Source organism: Trachurus japonicus, chromosome 2 (genome assembly GCF_045865225.1).
Source record: "Trachurus japonicus isolate A0001 chromosome 2, Traja_1.0".
In the NCBI taxonomy this organism is placed as follows: Eukaryota; Metazoa; Chordata; class Actinopteri; order Carangiformes; family Carangidae; genus Trachurus; species Trachurus japonicus.
The window spans coordinates 629,701-649,562 of record NC_140908.1 but is presented as its reverse complement, the minus strand read 5'-3'; the positions used below and the strand labels follow the sequence as shown (position 1 = coordinate 649,562).

Sequence of the window (19,862 nt, the reverse complement as noted above, 5' to 3'; positions counted from 1 at the left end):
GGTGGGTTCAGATCAGACGTTTACAGTCTCCCAAAATAATCTAAGACTAGTCTGGACCTGGTCCTGGTTTCCTGTCGATCTGGACTGAGGAAGTGAAACCAGGTGAAACTCTCGGCCGTGACCTTTTGACCCTTTAATGCGTCATGTGACCTGTCAGTGAGTCTAATCCACTCTGAGACCAGACCACCACCTGGTCCAGTCCGGATCCAGATCCACTGGGTCCTGGTTTGAACCATTAACACCAGTCGTCTTTGTTATTGATTATTGATAATTGATCATTATTCAATATAGAGACAGCCGTTGAAAATAAAATACATATTTCTCGCTAGAAATATAATCAAAGGGCATCTCTTATGCAGAAACTACCTCAAAATATTGATTTTTCCACGAAAAATGATAGAAATATTTGCTATGTTTTTTGTTCTCACAGCCAGAAACTTGACTTGGACGCAAAAAAGATAGTCCGAAAAAATGTAACAGTCGTACAATTTAAGAGCCGTTATTGTAAAACCCTCTATGTTTTTGTACTTTGGATACAATGTAGCCAAGGTAAGTTTTATATGAGACTGGGTTGGCATAGTATGGAGAATTGAATCATTAATAGTTTGGGATTTTTGGATTCATTAAAGGGATAGTTCAACTTTTTGCCAAATTGGCCCATTGCCATAACCACTATAGTCAAAGCAGTAGGTTCGTTACCTTCAATTGTCGGTGCAAGCTATTTTTAGAACAGCGGAGCAGAGGCACAAGCTGCTCAGAGCTACGCTACAGAGGCTCATGGGATTTCTTGGTTTCCCTCATCAAACTCATCAAATACACAATCCAACAACTCCACAACGCTCTGGTGGACAAGTTGTGAGCTGCACATTCACCACGCTATGAGATAATAACACAACGTTACCACACAGAGTTGTTTTAGAGGGAAATTCATGCAAAACCGCTGATGCACGTTGCCTTCAGGGACAGTTTTTCATCATCAGTCTCTGTATTTCCCTCTAAAACAACTCTGTCTGGTAACGTTGTGTTATTATCTCATAGTGTGGTGAATGTGCAGCTCACAACTTGTCCACCAGAGCGTTGTGGAGTTGTTGGATTGTGTATTTGATGAGTTTGATGAGGGAAACCAAGAAATCCCATTAGCCTCCATAGCGTAGCTCTGAGCAGCTCGCGGCTCTGCTCCGCCGTTCTAAAAACAGCTTGCACCGACAAATAAAGGTATAGAACCTACTACTATGACTATAGGGATTATGGCAATGGGCCAATTTGACTAAATGTTGAACTATCTCTTTAACAGTTGATGTTTATGGTCCTGGTTGGGGCTGGGGCCTCCAGAGTGTCTAGAAACGCCCCTGAATCATTGATCACCACTAGTTGAGATGGTTTGGTTATTGATTGGCTCACAGGTGGCTGAAGGGGGGGGTCACCTGCAGCAGCGCAGCGTCTCGCGGTGTCAGAGTGACTTCCTGCGCGCTGACAGACACTCACCCCCCCCCCCCCAGCAGCAGCTTAGATCTCTTATAGGATTAAACGTCCGAGCAGCAAAGTCCCATCTGCTCACCTGACTTCCCCGACTGATGCCGAGCGGCGGACGGAGCGCAGCGAGCCGCAGGCCGCCGACCAGCTGACTACAGGAGTCCGGTTCCATTTCTGGAACTGGTTCTGGGAGACGAACAGGACGAATGGGGGCTCAGAGCGGAACGCGGCGGTGGTGGGTGCTGTGGACGCTGGGGGCCGTGATGCTTTCAGGGACCGTGTGCTGCTCACGGACAGGTCAGTGACACATGTCAGAGGAGCTTTCTACTTTCAGACATGTGGTGGTGAGGATCCAGATATCAGTCAATATCTTTGATTTGATTTATTTAAAGTGGTAGCAGAAGCAGAAGGACCCACTAAAAAGAGCAGAATTTTACATTAAAGGAATAGTTCACCCAAAATTAAAATTTCACTCATTATCTACTCATCCTCATGTGGACTAAGAGCTGTGAGAATTTTCAGAGTCCTCCGTTCCTTCTCTGAGTTACGAGGGGGGTCTGTCCAACAGTATTTGTCCATATAATGGTTGTGAATGGATACCAACTTTCTTCGTCCAAAAAGACACACCAAAAAACATCCAAATACCTCCATACTGCTCGTCTGTAATGTCCCTCTTGTATTGAAGCCCCGACATGAGAAATTGTTCAGAAAAAAATTAAATAAGTCTATATTTTAAGCTTGTTTGTAGCGGAAGCTCCCAGTGTCTCGGTTCACTGCTCTTCCTGTGTCCGTGCAAATCTCGCGTGATTTGCACTGACCGGCAGAACAATTTCTCATGTTGGGGCTTCAATACAAGAGGGACATTACAGACGAGCAGTATAGAGGTATTTGGATGTTTTTTGGTGTGTCTTTTTGGACGAAGAAAGTTGGTATCCATTCACAACCATTATATGGACAAATACTGCTGCGCGGACCCCCCCGTAACTCAGAGAAGGCACGGAGGACTCTGAAAATTCTCACAGCTCTTAGTCGACATGAGGGTGAGTTGAACTATCCCTTTAAAGAAAAAAAAGTTGAGAATAAATGTGTTTAAGATGCAGAAACAACAGTTAAAAACTGTCAGAACAACCCTTTAAAAAGTATTTCTTTTTAAGTTTAAGTTTTAAAAGCAGCTGATGCAGCAACACAGAGAGGACAGGTTATCAGTCAGTCATCAGTAGTTGAGTTGATGTCACAGAGAAGCTGTAGCGGACTCTGGGGGGGGGTCAGGGGTCCCTGGGGACTCGAACCTGGGTCAGAGTCAGAGTCAGAGTCAGTTTATTTGCCATTTGTGGAAAGAGACCACATTGGAAAGGGATTTGCAAGAGCTCAAATAGGAACACTTAGGACAAAAGACAACATTTTTGTTAATAAGACAATCAATAAACAGATATAACAGATAAAATAAAAAAGGACAATTTGGTCGTGTTGTGACTGTTTTAGACTCAGTGTTAGCATCAGAGGTCAGAGGTCAGTGACTGCTCCCTGTCTGTAGATGTGGCTGCCGACTGGGCGGTGGAGCAGCAGCGCGCCGGACGCTTGGCCGAGCTGGACTCGGACCGGGACCGGGACCAGGACCAGGACTGGGCCTCGGACCAGCTCCTGTACCGACACCACGGCGCCGTGACCAGGAGGAGACGCAACATCCTGTTTCCCAGCGGCGTGAAGCTGTGCAGCCAGGACACGCTGGACCAGGCGGCCGCCAACCACCTGAGCTACTTCCACCTGAGAGGTGAGATCAGGTCTATCTTTAACACCGAGCCATTTCACTCAACACCTGATCCACCAGACTTACAGGCTTACGCCGCCTGGCTTCAGGGCTCAGAGGCCGCCGGGGTAACAGGCCGCTGGGCTCAGAGGCTGCCGGGATAACAGGCCGCCGGGCAGAACCTCTGTCTGGAGATATATCGCTGATCAACCACTGATCGCTCCTTCTGACTCTAATCAAACTCAATGACCTCACCACAGAGACCACTTCATCACGTGACCTTTGCTCTAGTGGTCTAGTAGTCTGGTAGTTTTGTGGTCTAGAAGTCTGGTGGTTTGGTGGTCTCATAGTCTGGTGGTTTGATGGTCTCATAGTCTAGTAGTCTGGTGGTTTGGTGGTCTCATAGTCTGGTGGTTTGGTAGCTGGGGGGCTATTGGTCTCGTAGTCTAGTAGTCTGGTGGTTTAGTGGTTTGATGGTCTCGTAGTCCAATAGTTTGGTAGTTGGGAGTCTATTGGTCTAGTAGTCTAGTAGGCTGGTGGTGTAGTGGTTTGGTGGTCTCGTAGTCCAATAGTTTGGTAGTTGGGGGTCTATTGGTCTAGTAGTCTAGTAGGCTGGTGGTGTAGTGGTTTGGTGGTCTCGTAGTCTAATAGTTTGGTAGTTGGGGCGTCTATTGGTCTAGTAGTCTAGCAGGCTGGTGGTTTAGTGGTTTGGTGGTCTAGTAGTCCAATAGTTTAGTAGTTGGGGGTCTATTGGTCTAGTAGTCTAGTGGGCTGGTGGTGTAGTGGTTTGGAGGTCTCGTAGTCTAATAGTTTGGTAGTTGGGGCGTCTATTGGTCTAGTAGTCTAGTAAGCTGGTGGTTTAGTGGTTTGGTGGTCTAGTAGTCTAGTAGGCTGGTGGTGTAGTGGTTTGGTGGTCTCGTAGTCAAATAGTTTGGTAGTTGGGGGTCTATTGGTCTAGTAGTCTATTAGGCTGGTGGTTTGGTGGTCTAGTAGTGTAGTAGGCTGGTGGCGTAGTGGTTTGATGGTCTAGTAGTCTAATAGTTTGGTAGTTGGGGGTCTCTTGGTCTAGTAGGCTGGTGGTTTAGTGGTTTGGTGGTCTCGTAGTCTAGTAGGCTGGTGGTTTAGTGGTTTGATGGTCTCGTAGTCCAATAGTTTGGTCGTTGGGGGTCTATTGGTCTAGTAGGCTGGTGGTTTAGTGGTTTGGTGGTCTCGTAGTCCAATAGTTTGGTAGTTTGGGGTCTATTGGTCTAGTAGGCTGGTGGTTTCGTGGTTTGATGGTCTCGTAGTCTAATAGTTTGGTAGTTGGGGGTCTATTGGTCTAGTAGTCTAGTAGGCTGGTGGTTTAGTGGTTTGGTGGTTTGGTGGTCTCATAGTCTAGTAGGCTGGTGGTGTAGTGGTTTGGTGGTCTCGTAGTCTAATAGTTTGGTAGTCGGGGGTCTATTGGTCTAGTAGTCTAGTAGGCTGGTGGTTTGGTGGTCTAGTAGTCTGGTGGTTTGGTGGACTAGTGGTTAGGTGGACTAGTGGTTCGGTGGTCTTCCATGTGTTATTTTTATTATGTGGTCCTGTGTGTCCCAGTTTGCCAGGAGACGGTGTGGGAGGCCTTCAAGATCTTCTGGGACCGGCTCCCGGAGGGGGACGAGTACCAGGACTGGGTCGGCCGCTGCATGGACGGCTCCGTGGGCGTCATGGAGATCGGCCGCTTCTTCAGCCAATCAGAGGAGCACGATGACCTCATCAGGAGCGTGAGTCTCCGCCCCCTTCTTCTCCTTCTCCTCCGTCTACATTACCACGGCAACAGAGGTCACATCATCAGTCTGTTGTCTCTCTTCTCTTTCAGAGGGTTGCCATGACGGCGGTGGTGAACAGGTGAGTGTGTGAGGCGTTGTCGTGGTGACCAGACTCTACGTTGATGTACCTGTGATGTAACTGTGTGTGTGTGTGTGTGTGTACTGACACTGTGTTGTGTTTCACCTGCTGCAGTGCGGCCGCCGCCTCAGACCCGCCCCCCTGCAGGTACGACGCCAAGGACACGCCCCCTCCATCACATGTGTGTTTCCATGGTGATGGGGGGAGCGATGTCGCCTGAGAGACGCGGCAGCCATGTTTGTAGTTTCCAGCTCCACTCATTCAGAGCTGGTAACGATCGATCAATCAATCAATCTGTGTCTCTAATGCTGCGTTCAATTGCACTCGGAACTCGGAAAGATCCGACCTCCGAATCGGAAAAATGCAATAGAACGGCCCTTGAAGTCGGAACTCCGACTCGGGACCTCGGGTAGGATCCAAGCAGCAGTCGGTCGGAATTACGTCAAAGCAATATGGCGTCGCACACCGCAAGAGGTATTTATTTATTTAGGCTATTTATTTTCCAACCTAGACATTTAAGCAAGGGAGAAGTTATGGAAAAGGGAATATCGCCTAGTTCCACGCTACTGCAGCAAGAGTTGAATCTGCACAGCTCACTATGACGCTGCAGGATTCCCCTTGCTGGTGTGTTCAAGACTGTGTGTTGCAGAAGTGGCGTTTCTCTTTCTCTCTCTCCCCCAAGCAGCTAATGTTCTTCCCCAGCAGTAGCTACTTTTTGATGCTCGAAAGACGACAGCTTACTGTGGCCGGCCATGTTTTCCAAGGTTGCAATGAAACGCATTTACCTCGGAAGTTGGAATTTCCGACCCAGATCTTTCCGAGTTCCAAGTGCAATCGAACGCAGCAAAACCGTGTCTCCATCCACCTGTCGATCGATTTATCTGAAGATCGATAAAAATATGAATGTGAATAACGCCAGTTCCAGAGCGTTTCCATCTCAGACCTTTAAATCCAGTAAAAAGCCGTGCGTAATGACATCATGAGCTGTTCTGGGATTGTATCGAATCGTTTTCTAGAAATGTAAGATGTTTCCATTCATTCTTGTACTAAATCATAAAACAGAAGGACGTCCATCCTTCATCTTTAACTGATTATCTGGAAACCACTGAGCCACACGTACGCCAGCCAAGTTAAGTTGGTAAACAGGCTGTTGCACAAGTTTTAATGCGACACTCCTGTCATCAGACAGCGGCGTGTAAACACCACTGTGTTACATCCTCCAGACAGCGGAGGAGGTTTGTGAACGTCAGCTCTTCAAACTGTTCTGTTTTGGAGACTCTTCACATGAAGCCAGTCTGTCTGTCTGTGTTTACTCCACCGAGTCTCTAACAGCTGCAACACGCAGAGGAATCCACATCAAACATGATCATGGAAACATGGTTAACTTTAAGTCTCTGTCACTGCTGAAACCTCAGATTGATGGTTGTTTCCATCAGTCAACTAATTGATTGATCGATCGGAAACAGAACAGTTTCACTTTTCAGAAACAGGATCAATCAGCTTTTACCAATAACCTGTCAATGGACTGATCAATAACTGGACTGGAGTGTGACTGGGTGTGTGTCTCTCTCTGTCCTGCAGCTCTGAAGCTTCGACCGTCCCGGCCGGAGACCAGGTGACACACACAGGTGAGCACTTCCTGCCCTGAGCCCGCCACAATAAAAGCATGAAGCTCCAGATTCAGATGGAGGATGTTTTTACTGAGGGATTAAGGCTGTCTTTACACTGCACGGTTCAAGTGGCCCAATTCTGATTTTTTTCCTCTCAAGTGGCTCAGATCGGATCTGTAACATGAATGTGTAAACGGGACAAATGTGCATAGAATCGGATATTGTCAGATCAGATTCAGGCCCCCGTTATATGTGGAAATAAATCAGATACAAATCGGACATCTGCCAATACGTGTGTAGTCTAAACAGACAGATCGGATCTCTCCTGGCAATGCGTGTCATACCTCATCAATGATAATATTAATTCACGTTCCCACACGTCTCGCTGAACCTCTGTAGCCTGTGATTGACATGTGGGGTTGACCTGGACTACTATGGCCAGCTGAGTTACAGTGTTTCATTTTCGTGGTGTCCGCGCGTCTGTTTTTTCCATAGACTGTATGGTCCCCTGTATGGTCCCCCCTCACTAGTTCTTGTTTTCATATACAGTAGGCCTAATATTAATTTCTATGCAGATCGAGGGCAGGAGTGTGAAAAGGGAGTGCGCGATAAACACCAGATTTCAGGTTTTCCTACCGGCAAAAACTGAACTGAGCCAATAAGAAATCAAGAGAGGAAAAACAATACACATTTGTGTCCAAGAGGCTTTGTCCCGTCCTCACTACGTGAGCGACGGAGGATCGAACGGTGGCACAACTGTCACCGTCACTGTCAGCTGCTCATCTCACAGCAGCTCCGCTCCACGCAGCCACGTCACTAACTTTATTTAGCAAGGACAGACGTTCACTTCGTAAGTGGCGTGTTGGATATAAACTCTGAACACCAGACTCACTTTCGTTTAGAAATATTATGGAATCATAATCTCCCGTATTTAAAAAAATAAAATAAATAAATCACTAGTTTATTTCCAGCGAGTTGTTTCATGCAAGCACAGCAGGTGTAAATGCAGATATCAAATATGGGTCACTTCTGATAGAACATGTAAATAGACAGTGTGGCATCAAGGCCTGCAGTGTAAAGACAGCCTAACAGCTTCTTATGGATGAAGCCCTCACCCTGCCCAGGTCTTTAAGTGTCTCTCACCTTACCCTTACTCCCCCCCCTGTCTGTCTGTGTGTCTGTCTGTGTGTCTGGTGGGGGTGGGGGGTGGGTGGAGGAGGCTGATTCCCGTCACACGCTCTGCTCTGCTCCGCTCTGCTCAGAATAGACCAGTAAGCCTATTTACAGGCAGCAGTCTGGTCAATGGAGGGAGCAGAGCGAGCGTCAGGGTCAGGGAGATCACAGAGGTGAGTTTAGACCTGTCACAGCCACAACAACAACACCTTACCCATCAATCACAGCTCTTTATTCTGAGCTCTAGGGACGGTGGCCCCGAGGGCTCAAACTCACTACAGCAGCTTCACAACACACACAACACCCAACAAACACAGCTGGACTGGCCTCCCTCAGGGCCACCGTACTGCTACATTAGGGTTGGGAATCTTTCACTATCTCGTGATTCGATTAGATTCTGGTTTTTGGGGCTACGATTCGATTCAAAATGGATTTTCGATTCAGAACGATTGATTTCTGCTTCAGTCTATTGGTGCAAAGGATCCTCATGATCTACTCCAGTCTGCTTTGCAAGACAGAATGACTAAAGTGTCTTTTTCACATTTATTGAGTTAAAACAATTTTTCCATGCTTATATGGAATTGTTGAAACTGTTGCATAAAAACAATATCACATAGGCCTATTGCTTAATTAACAAAATTAAAAGTGCCTCTTTATTAAAAAAGTAGTGCAGTTAAACATGCCACCTTTTAAATTCTAAGGAAACAGGCGCCGACAGCCAGAAGATTTGTTTCATTATTTTATTTTTTAAAATCGATTTTGGGACATTTTATATCAATTCTGAATCGTAAGAATTGCGATTCTTATGTGAATTGATTTTTTGGCACAACCCTACTCTACAGGCCCAGTCTCCATGTTGGGTCGCGCTCACACCAGCCTTGTTGTTTTAGTCCGGTTCAACCTAACCACCAGGGCTCCAGTCTGCCCCTAAATGGAGGCATTTTGCCCCTAAAATCTGAGACAGTGCAAGTACATTTTTCATCTACTTTGCTGTTTTTTTGTTTTGTTTTGTTTTGTTTTAAACACTCAAAGAATATGAAATCTGTCCTAACAGGTGGCAGGCCAAGGTGTATGAGGCTCATGAATGAAAAGGAAATGTGAATATTTGCTTCGCAAGTTGATTTGTGCCCCTAGATTTTCTGTTTGTGCTCCTAAAATTTGAAGTTGGTGGCCACTGTGCTGAGCGTCTTAAACTAAATGTGTTACATACATTATTGAATGACCGTTCATATGCACAGTCCATTACAGTCTGCTGATATACAGTCTAGATCGGCACCAACATGACAATAAATGATTTAATTACTACTTTTTATTAACAGTATTTGTACCATTTGAGTTTGGCCTTTGTGAACGCAAACCAGACCAATAGAAAAATTTCAGCGATGTCTCATCCTTGTGTTTGTTAGAATCAGATAACGGACCTCGACCTCAGTTTCTCTTCTCCTTCTTCTATTGTTCCACAGGAGAAGACGTTTTCAACTTCGGCTCTGAGGATCTTCTCCCTCCAGACTTCGAGGTCACAGCTTGGGCTCCTCCGCTCTTGGCCGCTGAAGGTCCGGCCGAAGAAGAAGCCACCGTTACGTCGTTGGCCGTGGATTTGACGTCTGACGCTGAAGACGTCCAGGACACTGGAGGTGCTGCGACTGAGGATGAGGATGGAGATGTTGGAGACTCTATTACCCACAAGCCTCTGGATGGGGAAGAGGAGGAAACTGAAGAGGAAACTGAGGATGTTGATTTGGAGGAGGTTCATGTGACTCCGCAGGGCGAGGAGCCGCCTTCGGAAGCTGTAGCTGAACAGACGAGCACAGAAGCTGCTGTTGTGGTTTTTACAGAGACAACCACAGCTCCTGCTACTGAAGAGCCAGAACCTGGACCCGATGAAGTCTCAGAGGGCCGAGACGCTGAAGACGCTGAAGACGCTCTGGACTTTTCTTCAAACGTGGTCCCAGAACTAGAACTGACTGATGGGGATTTAGAGGAACCCTCTGAGCCGATCCCAGAACCAGATGCTCCGGACGCAACGGACGCAGCTGCTAAAGAACCTGTCGACGGCTCGGAGACAGAACCGACTAAAGAAGAGGAAGAGGAGGAAGAAGAAGATATGATATTCATAAATGTGTCTCCAGGACCAGAACCAGAAGTTCCGTCCCAGGCTTCTGTTCTGCTGACGACGGATGAGACAGAAGTCCAGGTTCCTGCTGAGCCGGCGGTCCGACCGGACGACCAGGATGAAGACACGGAGGAGATAAATCCAGACACAGCTGAACAAAGTGTCACAGAACAGGAAGAAGAAACTGTGGACACAATGGGAACAACAGAAGAAGCTGAACCAGAACCAGCTGAAGAGTCGGAACCAGCTGAAGATTCAGAACCTGCTGAAGAGTCGGAACCAGCTGAAGATTCAGAACCTGCTGAAGAGTCGGAACCAGCTGAAGAACCTGCTGAAGACTCAGAACCTGCTGAAGACTCAGAACCTGCTGAAGAACCAGAACCAGCTGTAGAACCAGAACCAGCTGAAGAGTCGGAAACAGCTGAAGAGTCGGAACCTGCTGAGGATTCAGAACCTGCTGAAGAACCAGAACCAGCTGAGGAGTCGGAACCTGCAGAGGAACCTGCTGAAGACTCAGAACCTGCTGAAGAACCAGCTGAAGAGTCAGAACCTGCTGAAGAGTCGGAACCAGCTGAAGAGTCGGAACCAGCTGAAGAGTCGGAACCTGCAGAGGAACCTGCTGAAGAGTCAGAACCTGCTGAAGAGTCGGAACCAGCTGAAGAGTCGGAACCAGCTGAAGAGTCGGAACCTGCAGAGGAACCTGCTGAAGAGTCAGAACCTGCTGAAGAGTCGGAACCAGCTGAAGAGTCGGAACCAGCTGAAGATTCAGAACCTGCTGAAGAACCAGAACCAGCTGAAGAGTCGGAACCTGCAGAGGAACCTGCTGAAGACTCAGAACCTGCTGAAGAACCAGCTGAAGACTCAGAACCTGCTGAAGAACCAGCTGAAGAGTCAGAACCAGCTGAAGACTCAGAACCTGCTGAAGAACCAGCTGAAGAGTCAGAACCAGCTGAAGACTCAGAACCTGCTGAAGAACCAGCTGAAGACTCAGAACCTGCTGAAGAATCAGAACCTGCAGAGGAAACAGCTGAAGAGTCAGAACCAGCTGAAGAACCAGCTGAAGACTCAGAACCTGCTGAAGAACCAGCTGAAGAGCCAGAACCTGCTGAAGAGTCGGAACCTGCTGAAGAGTCGGAACCAGCTGAAGACTCAGAACCTGCAGAGGAACCAGCTGAAGAGTCAGAACCAGCTGAAGAGTCAGAACCTGCTGAAGAGTCAGAACCTGCAGAAGAACCAGCTGAAGAGTCAGAACCAGCTGAAGAGTCAGAACCAGCAGAAGAACCAGCTGAAGAGTCGGAACCAGCAGAAGAATCAGAACCAGCTGAAGACTCAGAACCTGCAGAGGAACCAGCAGAAGAGTCAGAACCAGCTGAAGAGTCAGAACCTGCTGAAGAGTCAGAACCTGCAGAAGAACCAGCTGAAGAGTCAGAACCAGCTGAAGAGTCAGAACCAGCTGAAGAGTCAGAACCAGCAGAAGAACCAGCTGAAGAGTCGGAACCAGCAGAAGAATCAGAACCAGCTGAAGACTCAGAACCAGCTGAAGAGTCGGAACCAGCAGAAGAACCAGCTGAAGAGTCGGAACCTGCTGAAGAACTAGCTGAAGAGTTGGAACCAGCAGAGGAACCAGCTGAAGAGTTGGAACCTGCAGAAGAACCAGCTGAAGAGTTGGAACCTGCTGAAGAGTCAGAACCTGCTGAAGAACCAGCTGAAGAGTCAGAACCTGCAGACGAATCAGCTGAAGACTCAGAACCTGCTGAAGAACCAGCTGAAGAGTCAGAACCTGCAGAAGAACCAGCTGAAGAGTCAGAACCAGCTGAAGAACCAGAACCAACTGAAGAGTCGGAAACTGCTGAAGAGTCGGAACCTGCTGAAGAACCAGCTGAAGAGTCAGAACCTGCTGAAGAGTCGGAACCTGCTGAAGAACCAGCTGAAGAGTCAGAACCAGCTGAAGAGTCTGAACCTGCTGAAGAGTCAGAACCTGCAGAAGAGTCGGAACCTGCAGAAGAACCAGCTGAAGAGTCAGAACGTGCTGAAGAGTCAGAACCAGCTGAAGAGTCGGAACCTGCTGAAGAGTTGGAACCTGCAGAGGAACCAGCTGAAGAGTTAGAACCAGCAGAAGAACCAGCTGAAGAGTTGGAACCTGCTGAAGAGTCAGAACCTGCTGAAGAGTCGGAACCTGCAGAAGAACCAGCTGAAGAGTCGGAACCAGCTGAAGAGTCAGAACCTGCTGAAGAGTCAGAATCTGCAGAAGAACCAGCTGAAGAGTCGGAACCTGCTGAAGACTCAGAACCTGCAGAAGAACCAGCTGAAGAGTCAGAACCAGCTGAAAAGTCAGAACCTGCTGAAGAGTTGGAACCTGCTGAAGAACCTGCTGAAGAGTTGGAACCAGCTGAAGAACCAGCTGAAGAGTTGGAACCTGCTGAAGAGTCGGAACCTGCTGAAGAATCAGAACCAGCTGAAGAGTCGGAACCTGCAGAAGAACCAGCTGAAGAGTCAGAACCAGCTGAAGAGTTGGAACCAGCTGAAGAGTCGGAACCTGCTGAAGAGTCAGAACCAGCAGAGGAACCAGCAGGAGAACATGACGTTGTGCCTGATGAGGATGAAGCTGACGATGACGTCACAGAGGGAGGTGAGACAGTCAAAGGTGTTGGAGATGAAACATCTGAGGAGGAAGGAACGGAAGAGGAAGGAGACGGTTTTGGAGAACCAGAACCAGATGGATCTGAACCAGAGGTTCTGGATGAGCCGGATGAGGAGGCCACTCCCGTTGTGGTCGTTGTTCCAGAAGACACCGAGGGATTAGCACCAGGGACCGAGGTGGATGAAACACCTGGTCCTGGTCCAGAGGAAGAGCTCCTACCTGAGGCTGCACCTGAGGAGGATGAAGACGGTCCTCAAGGACCAGATGAAGGTGTCTCCGCTGACCCCACGACCCCCGTGGAGCTCACCACCAAGTACGTCGTGGAGTACAACAACGGCAACTTCCCCGAGCCCACGGAGCGGCAGCACGACGTGGACGACAATCGGCTGGGAAACAACGGCTTCAGCTTCGAGGACGAGCAGGAGAACTCGGTGAGTTCCTCCACAACAGCTTCGATTAATCGATTAATCAACGATTATCAGGATTAGGGCTGCAACTAACCATTATTTTCATTATCGATTAATCTGTTGATTATTTAAACGATTAATCGATTAGTTGTTTGGTCAATAAAATGTTAAAAGATGTTTAAAAAATATCAATCAGTGTTTCTCAAACCACCAGACAACGTCTTCAAATGTCTTGTTTTGTCCACAAACCAAAGAGAGACTCAGTTTATTGTCATAAAGGAACAAAGAAACCAGAAATATTCACATTGAAGAAGCTGGAATCAGAGAATCTGGACTTTTCTTTCTTAAAAAGCCTATTATTCCATTATCAGAATAGCTGACAATTGGTTTAAGGAAGTAAAAGAAGGAAAACTGTTCAAGTCTATCTATCTAACTCACCGTTATGTTCATTAAGGTTAGTTAACCTCCGAAGCCGTTGCCTCCGTAGACGCCGTAGGATGCGTCCTCTGAAGTTGAAGAGTTAGCTGCCGCCATCTTCACCTGGTCCATTTCTGAACATTTATGAATCCTTATTGAATTGTCACGTGACGCGTCTGTGTGTGTGTGATGTCAGTTTGGGAACGAGATCGACGACACGCTGCTGCGGCCCCCCCGGCCCCTGAGGGACCAGGCCGTGGAGCTGAGCGTCCGGCTGAGAGGAGAAACCTACAACGACGAGCTGAGAGACCCCAGCAGCTTCCACTACCAGCAGCTGGCCTGGCTCTTCACACACAAGGTACATCATGTTCTCTGTACTCACACTCACACTCAGGACGTTTAAAAGAATGAATCACGGCTTTAATACGACTAGAACTGGACGACTGAAGTGTACGTAAACACGTTAGTCTGACTGATACCGGACTGAACCAGATCCGACTGAAACACCCAGATGATGTAATGATTCAGAACTGGTTTTCTTCTGCATGAGTTCACCTTCATCTGACTGAACCTGGACAATGCATGAGCACATGATTCACAACAGTAGAGACAGCACAAAGTGGAGCATCCGAGCTGGTTTAATTACAAACAGGAAGCTGTGGACCGACCGGCCTGTTTTCATCCGGTTGGGAACTGTAGTTGAGAACTCAAGGTATTATGATTATGATTACGATTTTTTTCGTAATCGTAATACCTTGAGTTCTCAGCTACAGTCTTGATACCCAGTTTTTTACTAGGTAACAAAAGAGTCGACTGAAAAGGAGGCGGAGTCTGTATTAAAGGATAATTAGCATTTCTTACAATCTGGACCATATTTCTAGCATAAAATCCGATAATTTCCTCACCCAGATAACTTTGGTGTCATTACAAGTCGTTGTGATGAAATGAGCTCCAGCCGAGAGCCGCGTATATCCGTATAATGGAGTCTACAGGGCAGCAGAATGCAGCCTCTAAATAACACATTATCTGCAGAGAAACTCCTTCATTTCACCAATATTTAGTTCTGATAGGCTAGTGCTATTCCCCTCTGAGTCCGGGGTTAGCTGTTATCAACATCCGGGGTCTGTAGGTTTTTTTTTTTGTTTGTTTTTTTTACTTCAATCTTTATTGAAATTCATCATCAATGACAAACAAATGACATCGAATTGAACATGGGGTACAAACATTCGATTCAGTAAGAGGATTTAAAGGCTTTGTGGAAAAAATAAATAAATAAAAGTGATAAATAAATAATTAAAAAAGTCACAATGCAAAAAAAACATACATAAGCCCGGATGATGTCATCTCTGAGCGCCGCCCGGTTCATTCTGATAATAATCATTCCACTTCGGCATTCAGGTCCATTTTTATCTCAACTAGCCGGAGCTTTAGTGAGTCCAGGTTGAGGAGAGGAAGCCTGTGGAAGCTGAACTTCATCCAGCTGCTCATTTTGTTCTGACAAGTTGGAAACACACAGAAACAAACCATAGCATTAGCGGTAGCAACATGCCGCGCCGGGCAGCGCTCAGAGATGACATCATCCAGGTCAGAGGTCAGTAGGTCAACCTACAGACCCCGGATGTTGATAACAGCTAACCCCGGACTCAGAGGGGAATAGCACTAGCCTATCAGAACTAAATATTGGTGAAATGAAGGAGTTTCTCTGCAGATAATGTGTTATTTAGAGGCTGCATTCTGTTGCCCTGTAGACTCCATTATACGGATATACGCGGCTCTCGGCTGGAGCTCATTTCATCACAACCACTTATAACGACACCAAAGTTATCTGGGTGAGGAAATGATCGGATTTTATACTAGAAATAAGGTCCAGATTGTAAAAAATGGTAATTATCCTTTAAAGAGTTAGCTCAGCTCCATGTGTCCCTTGTCTCCAGCTCCAGAGTCCTAGTTCTGGTTAAACAATGCCTTGTAACTAGTTCCAGGGAGAATGGAGGCTCTCTGCCTTCCACCAGGGACAATGATTGTCCCTGTTGTGTGTGTGAAGTGGGACAGGACAGAACTCTGAGCTGAGCTGTAAACTCACTGCTTGATGCAACGGTTTGTTTTTTACTGATATTGAGGAATTCCCAGCTGAAGAAAACATGTTTTCCTGAGTCCTGAATCGCGGCCAGATGTTGAGGCTGCTGTCGTCATGGTGATGAGACACTGAGCCGTGGTTGGTGCTGAGTGACGTCCAGGAGTTCTCGTTAGCTAACGACTCCCCCTGTGGTTTGGAGAAGTGCAGACTCAGTTCTCTGGCTCCGCTTCTTTACGCTGCTGCAGCTCAGTTTCCTGGAGCCTGGAAAACTGGAGTGACCTCCGGGATACGAGCTGTGAGTCACCACCACCGCCGCCAGGAAACTGATCCTGATCGGCCCCACGACCAGGGACCTGGTTTACAGTCTGAACCAGGACTCAGCACTGATGTTGTCTCTGTCCTGCTGCTGCTGTTATGTTTACATGTGAACAGCTGTTCTCCTGTCACAGGACGGATTTAATTACAAAATCTGATTGGTTTTGATAAAAATACTGTAATACACAAAATACTGTGCAGCGATTCAAAGACAATCTAAAAAGAAAAACCATCTTGTTTTGTCCACAAACCAAAGAGAGACTCAGTTTATTGTCATATAGGAACAAAGAAACCAGAAATATTCACATTGAAGAAGCTGGAATCAGCGAATTTGGACTTTTTTTCTTAAAAAGCTGATTATTAGATGTGGTAAAATGGTTAACCCTCCTGTTGTCCACCTGGGTCAAGGAAGGAAGGAAGGACAAAGGGAAAGAAGGAAGAAGGGAGGGAAGGAGAAAGGGAAGGAAGGAAGGAAGGACAAAGGGAAAGATGGGAGGAAAGAAGGAAGGGAAAAAGGAAGGAAAGGAAGATGGAGGGTCAATTGGATCAAAAGAGGAAGTAAGAAGAAGTAAGAAGGAAGGAAGGGAAAAAAGATTGTGGAAAGAAGGAAGAGAGAAAGGAAGGAAAGAAGGAAGGAAGGGAGCAGATTGGGTCAATTTGACCCAGAAGGACGACATGAGGGTTAAAACAGTTGAGAGCATTTATTCAACATTAAAGGACAATTCCAGGCGAATTCAACTCGGGGGTGTATGTTCATATCATTTTAGGTCTAACAGAAGGAATCTGAAGATTTCCAGTTTAATGTCTCCTGTTTAGCGGTAGTTGTGTCTGTCCCCACATCGCCACGGCAGCAATGAATGGGAGTGGATGTAAGTTCCGCTGTTTAGGCTGTTTCCATCCCTCAAAGCCACAGACAGCGTCAGATGGAGACTCAAACATGCACCCAGAAGTTTATTTACTTCAAGCAAGCCGACATGTTTGTAAAACTAGATCTAAAGTCTCCCGGAGTCTCGCGCGAGACCCAAGTTGCCGTGCTCGGTGTATTCAGGCACAGTGGGAGCTACCGTTTGTGTCATAAACACAGGAATATCAACTCTCGACTTGCTTCAAGTGTTAACTTTTTTCCACAGACAGCGTCAGGTGGAGACTCAAACATGCGCCGAGAAGTTTTGTTTACTTGAAGCAAGTCAAGAGTTGATATTCCTGTGTTTATGACACAAACGGGAGCTTCCGACTGCACCTGAACACACCGAGCGTCAACTTGGGTCTCGTGCTTTGAGACTTTGAATTAGATCTAGTTTTACAAACATGTCGGCTTGCTTGAAGTAAATAAACTTCTGGGTGCATGTTTGAGTCGCCATCTGACGCTGTCTGTGGCTTTGAGGGATGGAAACAGCCTAAACAGCGGAACTCACATCCGCTCCCATTCATCGCTGCCGTGGCGATGCGGGGACAGACACAACTACCGCAAAACAGGAGACATTAAACTGGAAATCTTCAGATTCCTTCTGTTAGACCTGAAATGATAGGAACATACAGCCCCGAGTTGAATTCGCCTGGAATTGTCCTTTAAGAAAAGTAATGAAATGCAGTTAGTTCCATTACTTTGAGAGAGTAATTGGAATAGTTACACTACTATCATATTGTCAACAGGGTTAGGGCTAGGGACTTGTAACTGTAACCAGCTACATTTCCAAAGTAATCTCCCCTACGCTGGTGATGTCACAGTGACATCATCACACACCTGTCTGTCCTCACCTGTCCTCACCTGTCTGTCCTCACCTGTCTGTCCTGTCTGTCCTCACCTGTCTGTCCTGTCTGTCCTCACCTGTATGTCCTCACCTGTCTGTCCTCACCTGTCTGTCCTGTCTGTCCTCACCTGTCTGTCCTCACCTGTCTGTCCTCACCTGTCTGTCCTCACCTGTCTGTCCTGTCTGTCCTCACCTGTCTGTCCTGTCTGTCCTCACCTGTATGTCCTCACCTGTCTGTCCTCACCTGTCTGTCCTGTCTGTCCTCACCTGTCTGTCCTCACCTGTCTGTCCTGTCTGTCCTCACCTGTCTGTCCTCACCTGTCCTCACCTGTCTGTCCTGTCTGTCCTCACCTGTATGTCCTCACCTGTCTGTCCTCACCTGTCCTGTCCTGTCTGTCCTGTCTGTCCTCACCTGTATGTCCTCACCTGTCTGTCCTCACCTGTCTGTCCTGTCTGTCCTGTCTGTCCTCACCTGTCTGTCCTCACCTGTCTGTCCTCACCTGTCTGTCCTGTCTGTCCTGTCTGTCCTCACCTGTCTGTCCTCACCTGTCTGTCCTGTCTGTCCTCACCTGTCTGTCCTGTCTGTCCTGTCTGTCCTCACCTGTATGTCCTCACCTGTCTGTCCTCACCTGTCTGTCCTGTCTGTCCTCACCTGTCTGTCCTGTCTGTCCTCACCTGTATGTCCTCACCTGTCTGTCCTCACCTGTCTGTCCTGTCTGTCCTCACCTGTCTGTCCTCACCTGTCTGTCCTAACCTGTCTGTCCTGTCTGTCCTCACCTGTCTGTCCTCACCTGTCCTGTCCTCACCTGTCTGTCCTCACCTGTCTGTCCTGTCTGTCCTGTCTGTCCTCACCTGTCTGTCCTCACCTGTCTGTCCTCACCTGTCCTGTCCTGTCTGTCCTGTCTGTCCTCACCTGTCTGTCCTCACCTGTCTGTCCTGTCTGTCCTGTCTGTCCTCACCTGTATGTCCTCACCTGTCTGTCCTCACCTGTCCTGTCCTGTCTGTCCTGTCTGTCCTCACCTGTCTGTCCTCACCTGTCTGTCCTAACCTGTCTGTCCTGTCTGTCCTCACCTGTCTGTCCTCACCTGTCTGTCCTGTCTGTCCTCACCTGTCTGTCCTGTCTGTCCTGTCTGTCCTCACCTGTATGTCCTCACCTGTCTGTCCTCACCTGTCTGTCCTGTCTGTCCTCACCTGTCTGTCCTGTCTGTCCTCACCTGTATGTCCTCACCTGTCTGTCCTCACCTGTCCTGTCCTGTCTGTCCTCACCTGTCTGTCCTCACCTGTCTGTCCTAACCTGTCTGTCCTGTCTGTCCTCACCTGTCTGTCCTCACCTGTCCTGTCCTCACCTGTCTGTCCTCACCTGTCTGTCCTGTCTGTCCTGTCTGTCCTCACCTGTCTGTCCTCACCTGTCCTGTCCTGTCTGTCCTGTCTGTCCTCACCTGTCTGTCCTCACCTGTCTGTCCTGTCTGTCCTGTCTGTCCTCACCTGTATGTCCTCACCTGTCTGTCCTCACCTGTCTGTCCTGTCTGTCCTCACCTGTCTGTCCTGTCTGTCCTCACCTGTATGTCCTCACCTGTCTGTCCTCACCTGTCCTGTCCTGTCTGTCCTGTCTGTCCTCACCTGTCTGTCCTAACCTGTCTGTCCTGTCTGTCCTCACCTGTCTGTCCTCACCTGTCCTGTCCTCACCTGTCTGTCCTCACCTGTCTGTCCTAACCTGTCTGTCCTGTCTGTCCTCACCTGTCTGTCCTCACCTGTCTGTCCTGTCTGTCCTGTCTGTCCTCACCTGTCTGTCCTGTCTGTCCTGTCTGTCCTCACCTGTCTGTCCTCACCTGTATGTCCTCACCTGTCTGTCCTCACCTGTATGTCCTCACCTGTCTGTCCTCACCTGTCTGTCCTGTCTGTCCTCACCTGTATGTCCTCACCTGTCTGTCCTCACCTGTCTGTCCTGTCTGTCCTGTCTGTCCTCACCTGTATGTCCTCACCTGTATGTCCTCACCTGTCTGTCCTGTCTGTCCTCACCTGTCTGTCCTCACCTGTCTGTCCTGTCTGTCCTGTCTGTCCTCACCTGTCTGTCCTGTCTGTCCTCACCTGTCTGTCCTGTCTGTCCTGTCTGTCCTCACCTGTATGTCCTCACCTGTCTGTCCTCACCTGTCTGTCCTGTCTGTCCTCACCTGTCTGTCCTGTCTGTCCTCACCTGTATGTCCTCACCTGTCTGTCCTCACCTGTCTGTCCTGTCTGTCCTCACCTGTCTGTCCTCACCTGTCTGTCCTAA

General features: G+C 48.0%; 1 protein-coding gene across 1 annotated transcript in view; it reads left to right on the top strand.

Annotated features, from left to right (window-relative positions):
• Positions 1 to 1,584: 1,584 nt before the first annotated feature.
• The window catches only part of LOC146990445 (uncharacterized), a 36,544-nt gene continuing 18,266 nt past the window's right edge, over positions 1,585 to 19,862 (top strand). The window contains exons 1-13 of the mRNA XM_085803896.1: positions 1,585 to 1,770; positions 3,008 to 3,244; positions 4,796 to 4,962; positions 5,058 to 5,086; positions 5,201 to 5,233; positions 6,668 to 6,714; positions 9,276 to 9,916; positions 10,191 to 10,369; positions 10,427 to 11,578; positions 11,666 to 12,008; positions 12,090 to 12,474; positions 12,528 to 13,054; positions 13,644 to 13,805. Coding sequence (XP_085660022.1) covers positions 1,680 to 1,770; positions 3,008 to 3,244; positions 4,796 to 4,962; positions 5,058 to 5,086; positions 5,201 to 5,233; positions 6,668 to 6,714; positions 9,276 to 9,916; positions 10,191 to 10,369; positions 10,427 to 11,578; positions 11,666 to 12,008; positions 12,090 to 12,474; positions 12,528 to 13,054; positions 13,644 to 13,805 — 3,993 coding nt within the window. The 5' untranslated portion in view covers positions 1,585 to 1,679. The remainder of the gene's footprint in view (positions 1,771 to 3,007; positions 3,245 to 4,795; positions 4,963 to 5,057; positions 5,087 to 5,200; positions 5,234 to 6,667; positions 6,715 to 9,275; positions 9,917 to 10,190; positions 10,370 to 10,426; positions 11,579 to 11,665; positions 12,009 to 12,089; positions 12,475 to 12,527; positions 13,055 to 13,643; positions 13,806 to 19,862) is intronic.